The sequence below is a fragment of the Tauraco erythrolophus genome, chromosome 6 (assembly GCF_009769465.1).
Source record: "Tauraco erythrolophus isolate bTauEry1 chromosome 6, bTauEry1.pri, whole genome shotgun sequence".
Taxonomy (NCBI): Eukaryota; Metazoa; Chordata; class Aves; order Musophagiformes; family Musophagidae; genus Tauraco; species Tauraco erythrolophus.
Genome location: NC_141470.1, coordinates 47253755 through 47269330, shown reverse-complemented (window position 1 = coordinate 47269330; position 15576 = coordinate 47253755). Strand labels below are relative to the sequence as shown.

General features: G+C 40.0%; 1 protein-coding gene across 1 annotated transcript in view; it reads right to left on the bottom strand.

Moving 5' to 3' along the window:
* TTLL5 (tubulin tyrosine ligase like 5) overlaps positions 1 to 15576 on the bottom strand; it is a 148163-nt gene that overhangs the window by 81049 nt on the left and 51538 nt on the right. Inside the window, 10 exon segments of the mRNA XM_086614127.1 lie at positions 210 to 310; positions 2688 to 2834; positions 4467 to 4587; positions 8703 to 8994; positions 10011 to 10155; positions 12040 to 12136; positions 12748 to 12812; positions 12815 to 12841; positions 13212 to 13258; positions 13261 to 13324. Coding sequence (XP_086470253.1) covers positions 210 to 310; positions 2688 to 2834; positions 4467 to 4587; positions 8703 to 8994; positions 10011 to 10155; positions 12040 to 12136; positions 12748 to 12812; positions 12815 to 12841; positions 13212 to 13258; positions 13261 to 13324 — 1106 coding nt within the window.

Here is a 15576-nt window from a genome sequence, read left to right as displayed (position 1 = left end):
TTCTCTATGAATCAGATGCTGATGCTACAACTGTTTGGTTGCCGGAAGGGAGAAAAGACAGTTTTCTATCCCCCAGCAAGAGCAGGAGCAGGTGCTATGGTCAATAAGGTATCTAGAAGCCTTTAGATCAATCAGATCATCTTCAGAACAATTCCATCACCTTCAGGGCTGGGAGATCCTTTATCAAAGGGAATAAAATCTATTCCTACCTTGCTCGGGTAATAAAGTTCTGAAAATCTTCAGGACTCACTCCCTTCTCTTCCTCTTCCTGTTTCTTTTTTGATCGCTTCTGAACCATCTGCTCCGTTTCCTGTTAATAAGCAGTATCAGTAAGTGTCTCTATGTAGTTACTTTACGTTCCATGGCATAGTTACAGCTCAGAGAAGACAAAAAACAACTCCATGGGATCTAAGAAAAAAGAACGTCAACTCCAAAGAGCCAAATTATAAGTATTTCACTATGTGCAACAGAATGGATAAATATAGAGGCTCCCAGAGACAGCATGCTAAGCATACACTAACCTCTTCATTCCTCCACTTGACGTAACTTACTAGAATTGATTCACTGAGAAGAGGTCAATTCTTTACAAATACATGCTGCTCCTTCAAATATACTCTTTGCTAGGACATAAGGAAGTATGGAGGGGGGAAAGAAAATAATAATTCTTTACAGATATTAGGTCCCCTTTCTACTTTCACTGTTCTGTTATGAATACAGAGTTCCTCAAAATAGCTTTTAGTTGAGCATCTGTCGCAAAAGGAGATATTCAGGAAGAAAGGAGGACAAAAATATAAAATTATATTAAAGAAACTCAATCAAGGAGGGTCTGCTGAGGGCATCCACATTTCCTACTGTAAACTAGGAGTTCTCTTAGTTAATTTCTCTTGTCATGCAGCAAATTGCCGAGGGCATATCTACATATCTATTATTGCTTTAGCAAAAGGAAACAAAGTAAACCAGTATGGCCTGTGGCAAATACGCATTTATACACCAAAATATACTGGAATAAAACATGGTAAGCCTTTGCGTGTGAGAATGGGAGCAAGCTCTCAGATATAAATGATCTTTCTATTTTACACCAGTAGAACTTGTTGACACTATAGGTTGTATTCATACAAACACTTTTCTAATTAAAAAACCCTACAGGCCTGTCTGAAATACCAATACCAGCATACAATCTGACCAGACTTGGCCTCCATTTCATTGCTTCCTACTTGTACTCTGAGCATTCCCAGGACTAAAGGGTCAGATACATCTTTTGAAGGAAAATTCAAGAGAGCGGGGAGAAAAAGCCATTCTGGGACATGTCTCTACCCTTCACTACTTAAGTAAAAGTTTGGACAATATATGATCTGTTTTATTTAGTTTGCTGAAGGTAGTATTTTCTCTTCTGTGTCATTACAGAAGATACATAATGGCTAGTAAGAGTTTCCTACTAAATCTGAAGTTACAAGTCAGTGAAAGAAGTCTGTATGTTGGAATTAGAGATCAAAAAACCTCATAGCCTAAGAGTCTCTCAATAGCTTAAACACGTACGTCCTAAAACCTCAAGGGATCTGGTCTCACTTGTTTTAACTGAGAAAATATGTTTATGCGCAGATTGACTACCAGTTACACAGCTTTATTTTGTGAATTTACTTAAGAGTTAGCAGAAAATCCTGATGTTTGAACACAATTTGAATGGAAATTATATCCAAAGCAGCTGCGTTCTTCACTCACCACTGAGCCACTCGAGTGTTTTGTGGTTACTCCTAACACAGTAATTCAGTGAGCATTAGGTATACAAGGCACTCCCTTGGAACACATTTGGTTCAATACCAACGTTGCTTTGACAGATCAAGTTACCAGATGTCAGTTCTGACAAGGTAATGTAAGTGAACATCCTCTGCTAACGAGTAGGAGCTTGGAGGCTTGTGTGCACAGTAACCTCTGAAAATAAAATTTAAACTACCCTTGGTCTAACACTAAAGAAATGCTAGAGAGCAAAGGAAAGGGGAAGCTGTTCTTGCAAAATAAGGATTAGCATGAAACCACTATGCTAAGAACAGCATCTTCTACACCTAAAGAGGTGAAAATTATTCAAATTAGGACCTACTCCTAAGCACTGAGCATGCAGAGTCCCATGCTACAGATAGGTAACAGTCCCTCAGTATACCAAACAAATGGTAAAACACATATTTCATACTGTTCTCTATAAAAGAAATTATCTCTAAAGAAGCATCACAAAAATAGGGCGAAATAGGAAGAGACATTACAAAGCACAAGAATCGAAGACAAGCCAAAAGAAAAAGCAAACTGCCAGTTAAATTCCACTTCATTTCAACACTTCTTTTTGCTTTTATGCACCAGTCTGTATATATAAAGTAGTAATACTGTCAAGGCCAGGTTGGATGAGGCTTTGAACAACCTGGTGTAGTGGAGGATGACCCTGCCCACGGCAGGGGCGTTGGAATTAGATGATCTTTGAGGTCCCTTCCAACCCAAACCATTCTATGATTCTATTTGACAATTTGAACACACAAACTGCCATCACTGGATGCACAACTGCAAACAGACCATGTAAATTACAGAACGGAGTCCTTAAAACAGCACGCTGTCTTGACTGTGACAGCAGCCAGCAGGAGACACTTTAGAAGAACAGAAACCAAAAGAGCTACCACAAGAAGAATCAAGAAAGAATTAGTCACCTTGTTATAACAGATTATGAACTCGCCCAGCTGGTGAGCAAGGATACGACGACGATCATTTAGTCCTAAACGACGGCTGGGGAGCAGCATCCTCAAGGACTGCTGAAGATTGCTGGCAGCTCGCTTCAGAAAGCGTACCACAAGCTCCTGTAAGCAAGAGAGGTGGAGTTAATGATGGACTAGCTGCAAGTTGTGGGGAGAAGAGAACAGAGGTACTACAGCAGCTAATGGCAAGAACTAAACACACTGTTCTGAGAAAATGAGCTGACAACTGATAGGCAAAAGCATTCTGCAATGTGCATTTTTAATATAGCTCTACAAATTCAAGGTGCGGGGAGAAGAACGATAGTATGTCATGCCTGAGATGAATCAGAATTGGGAACACTTGAGGAGTTTTTGTCTGAAAAGCATGGCAGATGAAGAAAAAAAAAAAACCAAGCAGCAAAAGCAGCAACAACTCAGAATAACCTGTAAAGTCCAATACCTTAGGAGAACATTTCCAAAAAACAAGGTGCAATGTGTTAAAGAAGGCCCATGATGAAGCATACTGACATAAAACCCTTTCAGCGCTATCACAGGGAAGACAATCTTGGTCAGATGTGGCGTAGACCCATTTCATCACTTTTCCTGTGTGTATACTACTACCACAGCCCCTCCACAGCAACAGATGACTACATCTACAGCCATGTAATTTCAATCCCCTATCATGTCTGTTTGATCTCTGGTGAGGGAAACATATGACAAGGCAGATCCTAAGGCAAGATGCATCCTCTGGATATTTTGAACCCTTTCTGTCTCCCCCTCTGGATTTGCTTTTGGTTAGGAGCTCTGCTAATGCATAAACGAGCAGCCTCACAGCCAAACTATTGGATTTCACAGCTCGCCTCTCACTGCCATTACTCCAGGCTGGTTTGATCTGTTATTTTAAACATTATTTTTCACAGTACAGCAGACAAAGTGACTCTCAAAAAGCCAGTTTTAATTTCCACTTGGAAAGAGCAGGGGTAACATTTTCCACTGAGTCGACTGATTATTCTTGACACACAATTTTATCTCTGAACTGCATTGGCTGTTTCTCTGCAACATGCATTCAGCAAGAATACATTTGGATTTGCAGAAAGCTCTACTGTATAAACCTTTTTTAGGAAGCTTTGTAAGGGCATCGGGGCTTGCTGCACTCTTTGAAATGTATATACATCAAATACAGGGCCTTAAAATACTGCCTGGAAAAATTCATCACATGATTTTTTTTTAAAAAGCCAACACCTATGTTAGAAAGTAACTTTCTCTTCTCAGTGGCTTTTACTTTATTTTCCTCTATCTAGAACGCAAGGAAGATTCCTAAGTGTACATGCCTGCAAAGAGTAAAACAGTACCTTGCAGGAAAAGCTTAACTGGGTACCTGTTCTATTTGAGTAGATGTATGTTTTGTTTAATGCAGCAGAAACCGGATGCTGCCAAGTAATCTTAAAGCATCTCAGACAGAAGAATTCAAAAGCAGGTAAGCTCAGAGATCAGCAAAGGAAAACCACTGAGAGATCTGAGCAGCCTGAATGTCAACCACACTCTAGTCATTAAGAGTTGTCTATCGCTTCTCAGATGTCAGTCAGAAGTCCTACCTTGTTTGTGTATTAAAAATACAGCACTAGCAACTGGACAAAGATATGCAACTATAATCTCAGCTGAACTTCAATTCTTCCAAGGATGGGAACTGACCTCAAAACTCTCAAGGCAGATTTCAGCTTGGCTTCTCAGCCTGGCCAACACAAAGCTTCTTACCATTTGCTCATCCTCTTTGGCAGCCCAGGTAGGATTCTGGATCTGGTCACCAGTCTCCTTCATCAGTCGCAACTGAACATGCTGTAGATAGGCAGAGAAAGCCCTGCGAGCTTGCACTTTGCTGTGGACCAAAAGAATCAGTCAGTTATCTTTAGAGTAGTAATGAGAAGAGTTACAGCAATCAGGTACAACTTATGGACCGAAGTACAGTCAGCAAGGACCTCCTAGGTGCACAAATGTTTCAGCCCAAGGGAAGGAGGACTCCTTTGCCCCTCCAGTATTTTCAAGGAGACCTTCAGTTCACCAAGGCAGGGTAGGTATTGCAGGAGATAAAAAAAAAGACAGCACAGGCTCTCTGAGATCACCTCTAAAAATGGAATGCTCTCCTTGCCTTTTCACAGCCTTAGCTACTCTCCTTCAAAAGCCAATAACATGAACATCAGCAAAACTGTATTATTTTTAAACCAAATTCAAGGCTCTGTTGGGCCTCTGTCTTCACAAGCATTTTGAACACCACAACAACAGGCCATAAAATAAATAAAAGGCTTGGTCCTGGTGCCAGAGCTATAACAAAGGCCCTGGAATTCCCACTAGAAATAAAAGAATTAAATCTGTGAAAGTGAGCTTTTTCCCTGCTGGCCTAAGGACACAAGCCAAATTTCATTGAGCAAGGCACCCCTGAAGAATGAAAGAACATCAGCAAAATCTGCTGTGCAGCTGGCTGAACACATTGGGAAGCTGTGAGCATGAACTGAGGAGAGGACTGGGAGGGACATATCGCTTCTCATTCCCTCACAATGGTAGTTGCTTTAGCGTATGCATTTGTTGTGAGAGAAACTGCTGAAAGCTTAGCCTAATTCTGTTCATTGTCATCTTGGCCTAAGCTCTCTCCTCCAACATTCTGCTCTCCCAGTCTCCACTCTTCCTCATAGTTTTCCCTATAGTCACTACAAACTCTCCCTTGAATTGCCAAGCATGATTTTCTCCTGTCCTTTTGATAAGGATGTAGAAGCAGATGGGCTTTAGTGTTAGTGAAGGATTCCCGTTCTATCACAGGCTATGTCCTAATCTTTTCTATAAAATTTCCAAGTTTCGTCTTAAAACAAACTAGAGTTTTCAACCGATTGCTTTCCTGGAATATTATTCCAGAATTTACTGTTCCAATAATTGGGAACTTTCTTTTACTACCCAGTCTAGCTTCATTCATGAGCCATGTGTATTTGCTTTTTCTTTCTCCAACATTGTCCTGTATCTTAAATAATTTCATCCCTGATGGGTCTCCTACCTGGAATGTATTTACTAACAACAATTATATCCTTTCACAGTTTTCATTTTACTAGTGTGAACTATTCACATCTTTCACTGCCTTCTAACAAAGCACCCACACTGGTGACATGATGAGATTAGCAGCTCATCTCCACATGTTCCGGTCATGATTTACCTTCCACAGACATGGGTGATAGCAACTGTATACAATATTCCACATGAAGTCTCAGAAGTATCTCAAGTGATAAACCCTAGACCACATTTGGTGTTTTCATGCATGCATGAGCTAGAGCTTCGCAAACCTCCTGTGATCAACAAGCATGCAAGATATTTCTCCTTATAATTAATTTCCAGTTGATGAACACTCAGCTGATAGAATTTCTGCTGTAAATTATTAGTTCTTAAAAGCATGCCCTTGTACTTTGTGCTACTGAATTTCATCCCTCATTCCACTACTTTTCTCTCATGGTAATAACTCCCAAGTCTTTTCCATCAGCAAATTTCATTAGCACATTTCTACATTTTGTGTCATTCTTTAACTGATTATTAAAGTCAGCCTCAGACTGATTCCTGAGGAACCTCACAATTTTGCCAAGAAAGGTTGGACCAGATAATCCTTGAGGTCCCTTCCAACCTGGTATTCTATGATTCTATGATTTTTTTCTCTACTTGTTCTCTGCTTCTTACGAATATTCTCAGATACTTACACAGTCCTCATGACTCCATGTACATAAGTCTCCGAAATCTCATTAAAAATAGTCCAGAAATTTAGTCTTCCTGTTTTGTATGTCTGTAAATGTCATGAACACTATGCTACAATGTTACATAGAAATTGTGTAACATTGTAGCACTTAGAGATCAATTTAGCTAAGAATTGACGTTAAAATACATTAAAAGTATCCATGCATCTGCTTAATCATTAGCTTTTGATAGTCCATGTCAGGCTCAAAGAGGGGCTAAGTAAATGATGAGTTCACAAGAGTCCCAAACTAACATCCTCTGTGGATAGTTGTATCAATACTGCAGTACCCAAAACATAGTAAAAATATCTGGTTACAATTCCTGTCTTCCAGTGAACTCCAGAATGCACAGCAGGCCTTGTAACACCTCCGAGCCCTGTATGCTGCTAGTCACCACACCTACCTTCTCTTCCCACACGGCGTGGAACGTCAGGAGAACACTCTGAACCCTGACTGCTAAGTAATACTCTATACGTCAGGCCATCACAGATCAGAAAAGGCTCTCTCAGGCTGCCAGGTTTGTTTTAGGTGTAACTCAAAGGTCTCATCATCAGAAGTTCAAGATTTGTGCTGGTAGGAATTAAGGACCTCCTGTTATCAACATTAGCACAGTAATACAATTCTTTGCCTGCACCTGATACATCTGTGATTACAAAATGGGAAACTGAAGAAGGTCCTTGTATAACACTGCGTCTCCTCCAGTGTGTGGAATATAGAAACCAGAAACCTTAAATGCAGGAACAAGTAACTCTCTTTTCTTTTTACTTCCCTGGGAATGGCACAGTTGGGCGAATAGGTTTTATTCGACTGATACCTCTTCACCAGTAACACCCAATGTGTGGAAGGCAAAGATATTGCCTCATCAGGCCAACTAAAGGAGAGAGAGAAGTCCTACCACTTACAAAAACTGACTGGAACAGGCCTGGTTTCTTTTGGAAGAAAATTTCATTACTTCAGTTCCTCTGCCTGTTGACCCCACAAGCAAAGTTTTCATCAACGACAGATCAGATGGGGCAAGCCCAGCACAATCCTGGAACATGAGGTCACCGCAAGCCTTACACACTTCCGTGGAGAATCCCAACAGTACTGGGTGCTGAGCAAGATTTTGCCAGGAACACCAGACAGAGCTTACGTTCTTGGCAGAAGTCAGTTCTATATATAGGTAGATGACAGAATTGCTACGTTCCTCCTCAAAACAGGATTCAGAATCTTCCCTGTCATGACATCAAATGTCCTTGCCACAAGAAGACATCAGAACAATCCCCAAATCCATTCGATAATTCATAAATCCTCTCAGAAACAGTAAACTACGAAAGCAACAACAAGCAGCAATTATTCTCTCTACCTTTGGACATTTTTCACAGAAAACATAACGCTGCTTCTTATCTACAAGATGTAAAATCCTCCTACACAGATATATATGATCACTCTTTTTTCCCTTCCTGCCCACCTGCAAATAGGCAGTTTTACTACCCACATTTAAGGGGAGGATCATGCTTCTAAACATCTAGTAGGACCCTGGTTGGTGTTATTCTATACAATCTCCTCCAGCACTTCTTTTTCCTTCAAGCAACAGAGCACGCATCAGAACATACTCTGCTCCACACTGTCATACTCAACAGCAGGCAATGAGATGTTTCAGTAACTTGTCACTCTCAAATGACCTATCTTGCTCTCAGGAGGTGATGACCTTGAGCAGAGATTATCATTAGAGGTAAAAATTCTATCACAAAAAATAAAAGCACAAAAAATGTGAAAACTGATTTTATGGAGAGGCAGCACTGAGGTATCCTTACCAGATATTTCTTGGATAGTTTAGTGTATGCTTATACCCACTTCTTTGAAAATGCAAAGAATGAAAAGACAAATTTTAGAATTCAATAGCAGGCATCCTGCATTAAGACAGAGATGCATTTTAGAAGGCTGAGTTGACCAAAGAACAGCTTATATTACCAGATTAAAGAACAGGAATGGAAACTATGACTTATGCTTTATATTGATCAAACAGGTCAGGCACTTAGGTAAACTGTCAGTCTTGGCAACTATCTCCATTCTGTGCCAACTAGTTGTTAAAGCAGTCCACAGTCAGACAAAAATCCAGGTCCCTTTCTCTAGGGTGCTCTTATCTCCTCTCACTCATTCATAATGTGGCACTAAGTGTACATCCTCCGTATTTTAAGCAATATTAGGTGCAAGGCAAAACTCAAGGCAATACACAGAAATATCTCACCTGAGGTTTCCATGCTTTTGAAGAATCCGCAGCAAGTTAAACTGAGATTCTGAGTCTGGTTTTTGAAGAAACAGCTCTCCTCCATCTTCAGTTTTCTTGTCAAGTTTTTTTGGCAACCTCTCCTTACAAGTAGTTTTCATCAAGTCAGAGAGCTTTGGCTTGCTTTTCACCTGGGTGTCCGAAAGAGAACCAACAGTTCTATCTAGCTTTTCATCTTCATCTGCATCCACCTCCTCTTCCTCTTCACCTTCTGTGTCTGACTTGAGGGCCAGCTTTGTTGGTTCTGATGTCCCTGTAGTAGAGGAGAAATCAACTATGCTGGTTAAGAAAAAAAGTAGTAAGGAAGACCATCCTGCTATTTATACCATTTGGTTTACTTCTAACTCTTTTCTGCTGGAAGGACAAAACACCACCATTTTAGAATAGCATCTTAAGTATCCCTGCCCTTTATTATTCTTTCTGTCTTTCAGCTTGATGTATTAAATAGTTGGAGTATCATTTCCCAATATCAGAGAAGACAGACCAATATTATTGTCCCAGCACTACAAATAAAAAAGATAATACAGAAATAAGGCCATATTTCCTATATTTTATCCTGATTCTTACATATATACTGACACTCATACTTCACACACTATACTAGTATTTTTGTATTTTTGGGTGTCAGAAAAAACAAAGCTCCGAAGTCTAACTTCCACATATGCACAATAAAGAATCACATACTTCAATACAGCCCAAAATATTTTATAATAGACAATCTCTCCCATTGCAATCAATGTCACATAGCTACTAGAAAGAGTTTAGATAATGGCTTCAGCAACAGCTGCTTGCGAGGATCATTCCCTCTGTACCCTTTTAAGCTTTTCCCACATGAGGCTTTGAGAAGGATTTCTCTTTTTTTCCTACAGCTTACAGTCACTGCTGTGTAGAAGAATCAGCCTGGAAGGTCCCAGTTTCATTCTTCTCTGAAAGCTAAGGACTACAGAGGCACACATGCTGCTGAATTCTTGCACCCAAAATGCAACTGCAAGGTTCATATTCAAGAAAATACTGATTATCTTTAAGTCCATCTACATGAGGATGTGGAATGGTGGGGGATTACATTCTAGGCACTAAGAAGGCAGGAAGCTCAGAAGAGGAATGAAGTAAAACTACTAATACTTGAAATGAAAACTATTAATTTCAACCTGTGACTCCCTTTAGGGACTAAAACGGCCAGAACAACCCCCTTCACACACATTTCAATGAAAAAGGGCTTGCGTGCTTGTTTTTGACTAGCTGTTCATCTAAGACTCTAGCCATGCGTACCTGATGATCTTGTCCGTGCTGCTCTAGTCTTGCCATGACATCGCCGGCGCTTCCGTACCTCCAGTGAAACAAGCTTTCTCTCATAAAAGAGCGCATGAGAGTCTACAGCTTCCAGTCCCATATCCAGCTTTCCATTAAACCTGCTCTGGGAAGCATAATACAGAGATTTCAATCTCCCTTTTTACTTCTTCCTCTGATGATACAAGAGACTTAGTAGATTAAATTTCTTCAAGAAACTGTTTTCCTGACATAGGGAAGAAATATTAATGATCAGTCTAACTTGCTCTATTTAAAGTCTGCAAATGTTTGAAAGGAGTTTTGCAAAGCACTTTACAGAACATCATCTCTCAAGTCCCAAAACGCACTCATCTAGTGTCATGCTTTCATGACTGAGCAGTATCTGCCCCATCATGCAGCAGCTCAAGGCTCAATTAATATGGAAAATCAATAGAGTACAAAATAATGGAGAGAAGCAGGAAGAGAGCACTTGGACCTGAGTCCAGTCTTCCACGTCTTTTATGTAGATAGCTTTGTCTTCACTGTTTGGTCAGACATAAGAATTTCAACATAATCCAAGTGAAAAATGACAAACCTTTCTACAAGTTCTGCCTAAACCAAGGGAGAAGGAGCCTTGCCAGGTTCCTTTAAGGGAGACAACATAACAACTTTCTGCCAGTGCACAAAGACCAGCAAAGTGCTCTTTATGATATAAAAGGGAATATCCACAGAAAATTCCTGCTGCTCCATTTATCTTTCAGATCTAGCAAAGTGAATATATGGTATATCAAGTCCAAACTCTCATGCATTATGAGATCTTTTCAGAGAGCTTAGTGATCAGGCTTATCAATACGATAGGAATGTCAAAGTAGGAAGCGTAAGAGGAGGAATTTTAAGGTCCAATCTAACAAACTTAAGGTCTTCACATGCTGGGAAAATCTTCGCTCACTGTTTTTGCTTTTCTAAAATTAGTTTGATGGATTTCAGATAGACAAGATGTTGAGCCATGACTTGGAAGATGAAGCTGTGGAAATCTAAGTTTAGAATAAATCCTACAAAGCATAAATTATTTAATTAAGCCATTTACCGGGATCTCCCAGTGAAGTTGTCTCTTTTCACCTTGCCTCTACAAAAAGAAAAACAGAAGAACTTACTTTCCATTCTGGATCATCGACTAGATTTAAAAGCCTCCAAAGGTTTTCATATGTACAAGGAAAAGGACAAATTTACAGAATTCCTTGAGAGTTCTCATCTTACAGGGGAAAAAAAAAAAAGGCTCTAAAAGAGGGAAAACTGAGCAGCTAGTCTACAACTGATGCTTGCATCTGTCTGGCTAAAATTGGAGAACGGTCTCATTTGGAGTTACCCTCTAGACACACCCTGAAAGTACACAGCCAAAAAAAAAAAATCTTCTATGGTGCTGATGCAGGAGGAGCTTCTGTAAATGATTGTCTCCTCAGTAAGCAACCTTATCCTTACTCTGTAGTTACTTTATTGCAGATCTCAAATTTGGGTAAGAAAAAACCGTTGAGAAGGAAGGGCGTTAAACAGGTGAAAGATATTGCATACACTCTCAATGGAAGTTCAGCTAGCAGCATGAACCGGCATTTCCATCCAAGCACAACCTAGAGAAGACGTATCAAATCATGCTTGCAAAGGTCAAGAGACAGGGATACTAAACCTTGGAGTAAATTTCAGTGCTTACTTTACACGAGGACAAGCTCTAATGTGACTTGAAATTTGAAATGAAAGGTAAGCAAGGACCACTTATAATTCCTTCATAGAGAAACCTAGGTGCTTGAAGGTTTTCATGTTTATAGTCATATTTTTTCGTCCAATGACTCCCATGCCTTTTGTGTATTGTCCTTGTTGCCCTTGGATTCAGAAGTGCAACACGTAAAACAAGAGAAAACCTCCATAGTCACTGGCACACTAGAGAGGAGACGTGCAACTACTACCCACCCCTGTAAATCACGGATGGGCGTTATAACATTGGATAAGTGAGGAATCAATCCTTTCACGCTGTTGGTGCCCTTTGCCTCCCGTCCAAAATAGAAAGCTTTCTACCTGTCTGAAACAGACGTGTAGCCAGCATGTAGTTCATTGATGTCTTGTGCTCTAAAAACGATCTAAAAAAAACAAAATACAGGATGTATCAAGACAGAGGCCTGACACAATGGAAGGCAGCATAATACAGAAACAAGTGATCTATAAAAAAACAATCCCAGAAGCAGATTGAGACATATGCTGTACCACAACCAGAAAAGAGGAAAGGAGGAGAGCTATCACTTCTCAGCTGAAGTTCCTGGTGAGGCAAGAGACACAGAGAAACATCATAGACTGGAAAAAAAAAAACTAGAAAAGCGTAATACAGTATCATTTACAGGATGAGTCATATATTGTGTTTATGGCCTAATGACAGCGTACACAGTACGAGCAGCTCTAGTATGTAATAGTAGTTGGCAGGAATGAATTACCTGAAGTGACGACATTTTAATTCTGACAGAAAAGCAACATCAGAAACAATGCTTGATAGCCTTCCATGAGGTGCAATTAGGCAAAGCAGCAGCAGTTAAAACAAGGGATCTGAAAAAAGACTCCTCGTACACTAAAATGAACCCTATCAAAACCCTCAACATGTGTGCTTCTGATTACCAAGCTGGTTGATCTATATACCTAACACAGCATATCCGTCAACACAGTGCAACACTGAGCCATCCTATTGGATTCTGAGTCTTACCCATAAAGGTCCCATGTTAATGGGGTAGGGAATATCCGGATGAAGCCTCCTCTCCGCTTCATTCTCCTTCTCTCACTCGACGAAGAACTTTTATCTTGGAATATAAAAGAGAAAAAAAAAAAAACAGCCAGCAAAATAGATACAATGAAAAATGAATCTTAGAAAAATCTCTACGTTTCAGAGGACAAAACTATTACTGCAGTCCTGGGAGTGGGCTGGGTAGGTAATTTTATCTTGCATTTAAATTCTGAAGGATTCTATCCACTGCTTGGAGCACATACATATGCTTGGCATGACTGAGGGCAATGGCAGTACCAGCAGTAAAACTCAAGTAGTTCTGTTTCGAAAATTATACTTCTTCTGTCATGTTTTTCATATAGATGCACTTGCTCTTTGCTGAGCAAATAACCCCACATATTGCATGAAAGCCAAGGTAAATAAAAGATATTTAATAGCTTACTTACCTCCTCCATGGAGAGACCTAGCACAGAGCTGCCTTGCCTTCCTGTTGCTTTTCCCTGCCTGAGGCTATCGGGTTTTTAATTTCAGCATCACTGGCAGACAGAGGACGGGTACGCTGTAGAGACAGTGTGAATCCAGGTTTTTCCCTTTTCCTCTCTCAACTTACTTTTAAAAAGTTACATTCAAATTCCAGGACCCCCATTCCCAGAAATATCTACACTCCAGAATACTAGAGCCAGAATTCACAATTCCACACTCCAGCTGTTGAAGAGTCCACACCCCAGTGGGCACTTACTGTGAGTATTCACATTCCTAGTTTTTAGCACAGCAGGACTCACAATTCAGGCATCAGTGCCAGTATTTACACCCCTGGCCCCTTCCAGAAAAACATGAGACATACCCAAAAGCACCAAAGGCAGGATTTCATGCAGAAAAATCCTCACCCAAGGGGCACTAGAGTCAGCATTCACACTCACAGGCCACAAATACACTTGGATTCACATCTCAATGATACCAGAACTATGATTCTCTGTTCCAGTTGTGTTACTTCACTAGAAGAACAGAACTGTAATTCACTGATGACAAAGTTGAAGGTAAAAAGTGAAAAATTCAGCTCACCACCTGTTATTCTTTTTTCACTGTACTGCTGGATTTCAACTTGCCATTTTCGCACTTAATGGACAGATCTTGTGTATGTACATAGATACATCATGCAAATTTGCATACAGACACAAATTTTAAAAAGTAAGAAAGAAATAGTTTGCAGACAGTCTCTCCAAGCTCATTCTTAGCCTGATGGCAGTCCTCATCAATTCTAATGAAGTACAGGAATTCAAAGTGTCTTCAAATTAGTAGGATTATAAATCTTAAAAAAGCCAGTAAGACTGAAATCAGTACATTTTAGCGGATCTTAGGCCCAGTTCAGATAAACTACCTCTGTAAAAACAGCAGTAAAAGCATCTAGCTGAGAAGGTCTCATGCCTTTATACAAAATTCAAATTTTATTTTAGCACTTTACTTAGCAAAGAATGCAGAAAGCTCTCAATCTAGAAAGAAGAGAAAACAGGATAGAAACCTGAAGCTGAATAAGCCCAGGGGAATATCCCATACTGCTCAGATACAAATAAAACTCACTGCAAGATCAGATTGTATCTTCATTTGTAAGGACTATTGGAACTGAATTTCATTCTCTGTTTCATTAGAAATTGCACAGGGCTATTCAGAATCTGCAGATGAAGCAATTACAAAAGCAACAGGCATTGCACTAGCATAGGTTACACTGCAGTGATTGGCACGGAAAGATCGAAAGAGAAAAGAGACAAAGCAGGTGCCAGCTGAAACATTTTGTTAAGCCTGATTAAATAAAACACGAGAACACAAGACAATCTGGATCAGAAGGTAGGAGACAGCATGTGCAGAAGAAATAAAAATGTCAGTAGCCAAACAGGTTTGCTTGATGCTGTAGAGGGCATTAAATTGAAATGCTTTCAGTCTTTCTTCCTAAGCTCTCCTCCATTTCAAAAGCACAGCTCAACAACTTTGTTTAATAACTTCCTCTTAAGTCTCCCACTGGGTAACCTCCTCTTAAAAAACATTTCCTGACACTACCATAACAATCATCATGTGAGAACTGCTGCTCAGAGAGACTATTACAGGAAATTTTTCATCCTATCAGATGATTTCCTTTACTAAGAAAATACTTCAATGAAATCTCCATTGTCTCAATACAATGGAGATGATTCATTGATTACAAACAGCAAATGTATGTCTACGTATTGGTAGCTTTGGCTCATACAACTAGGGAAGCTCTGGCTCCTACCTGGACAAACTACACTACTGTCAAAACACTAGAGAAAAACTCCAACTTTACTGAACTTTCTGCACAAACACTTTTTCCAGTGTTTCACCTGCAGAATTCTCTCTGCTGTAGCACAGAAACATCTCCAGCTTCACAACAATCTTGTTTCCTCTTTGAACCCAGCTTATCTTTAAAAGTACAGATAAATCCAACCACTTTGGTTTTATCTCCAAATTCTGCAAGCATCTCTGGTTCCCACATCATGATTCTAATTATACTAAGCACTGACAGCACTTGCACAAAGATCCTTCCTATTTTCCTATGAAACCTCATTATTTAATACAACTTTCTCTTAGCCTCACTAAACTCACACAAAATGACATAAATGGCAGGGCACAGGATGAATTAGGTTTTCAAGATTATTCCATCTGTCCTACCTTCCTTCCTGCTGGGAAACCTCAATAAAATGAGAATCATCACTATCACGTTCGTGCAGGGAAGCCCAGCAGCAAAATAATGCCTACGGTGTCCCCCCACAGCCAGGTGCTTAGAATTGTAAACTAATATTG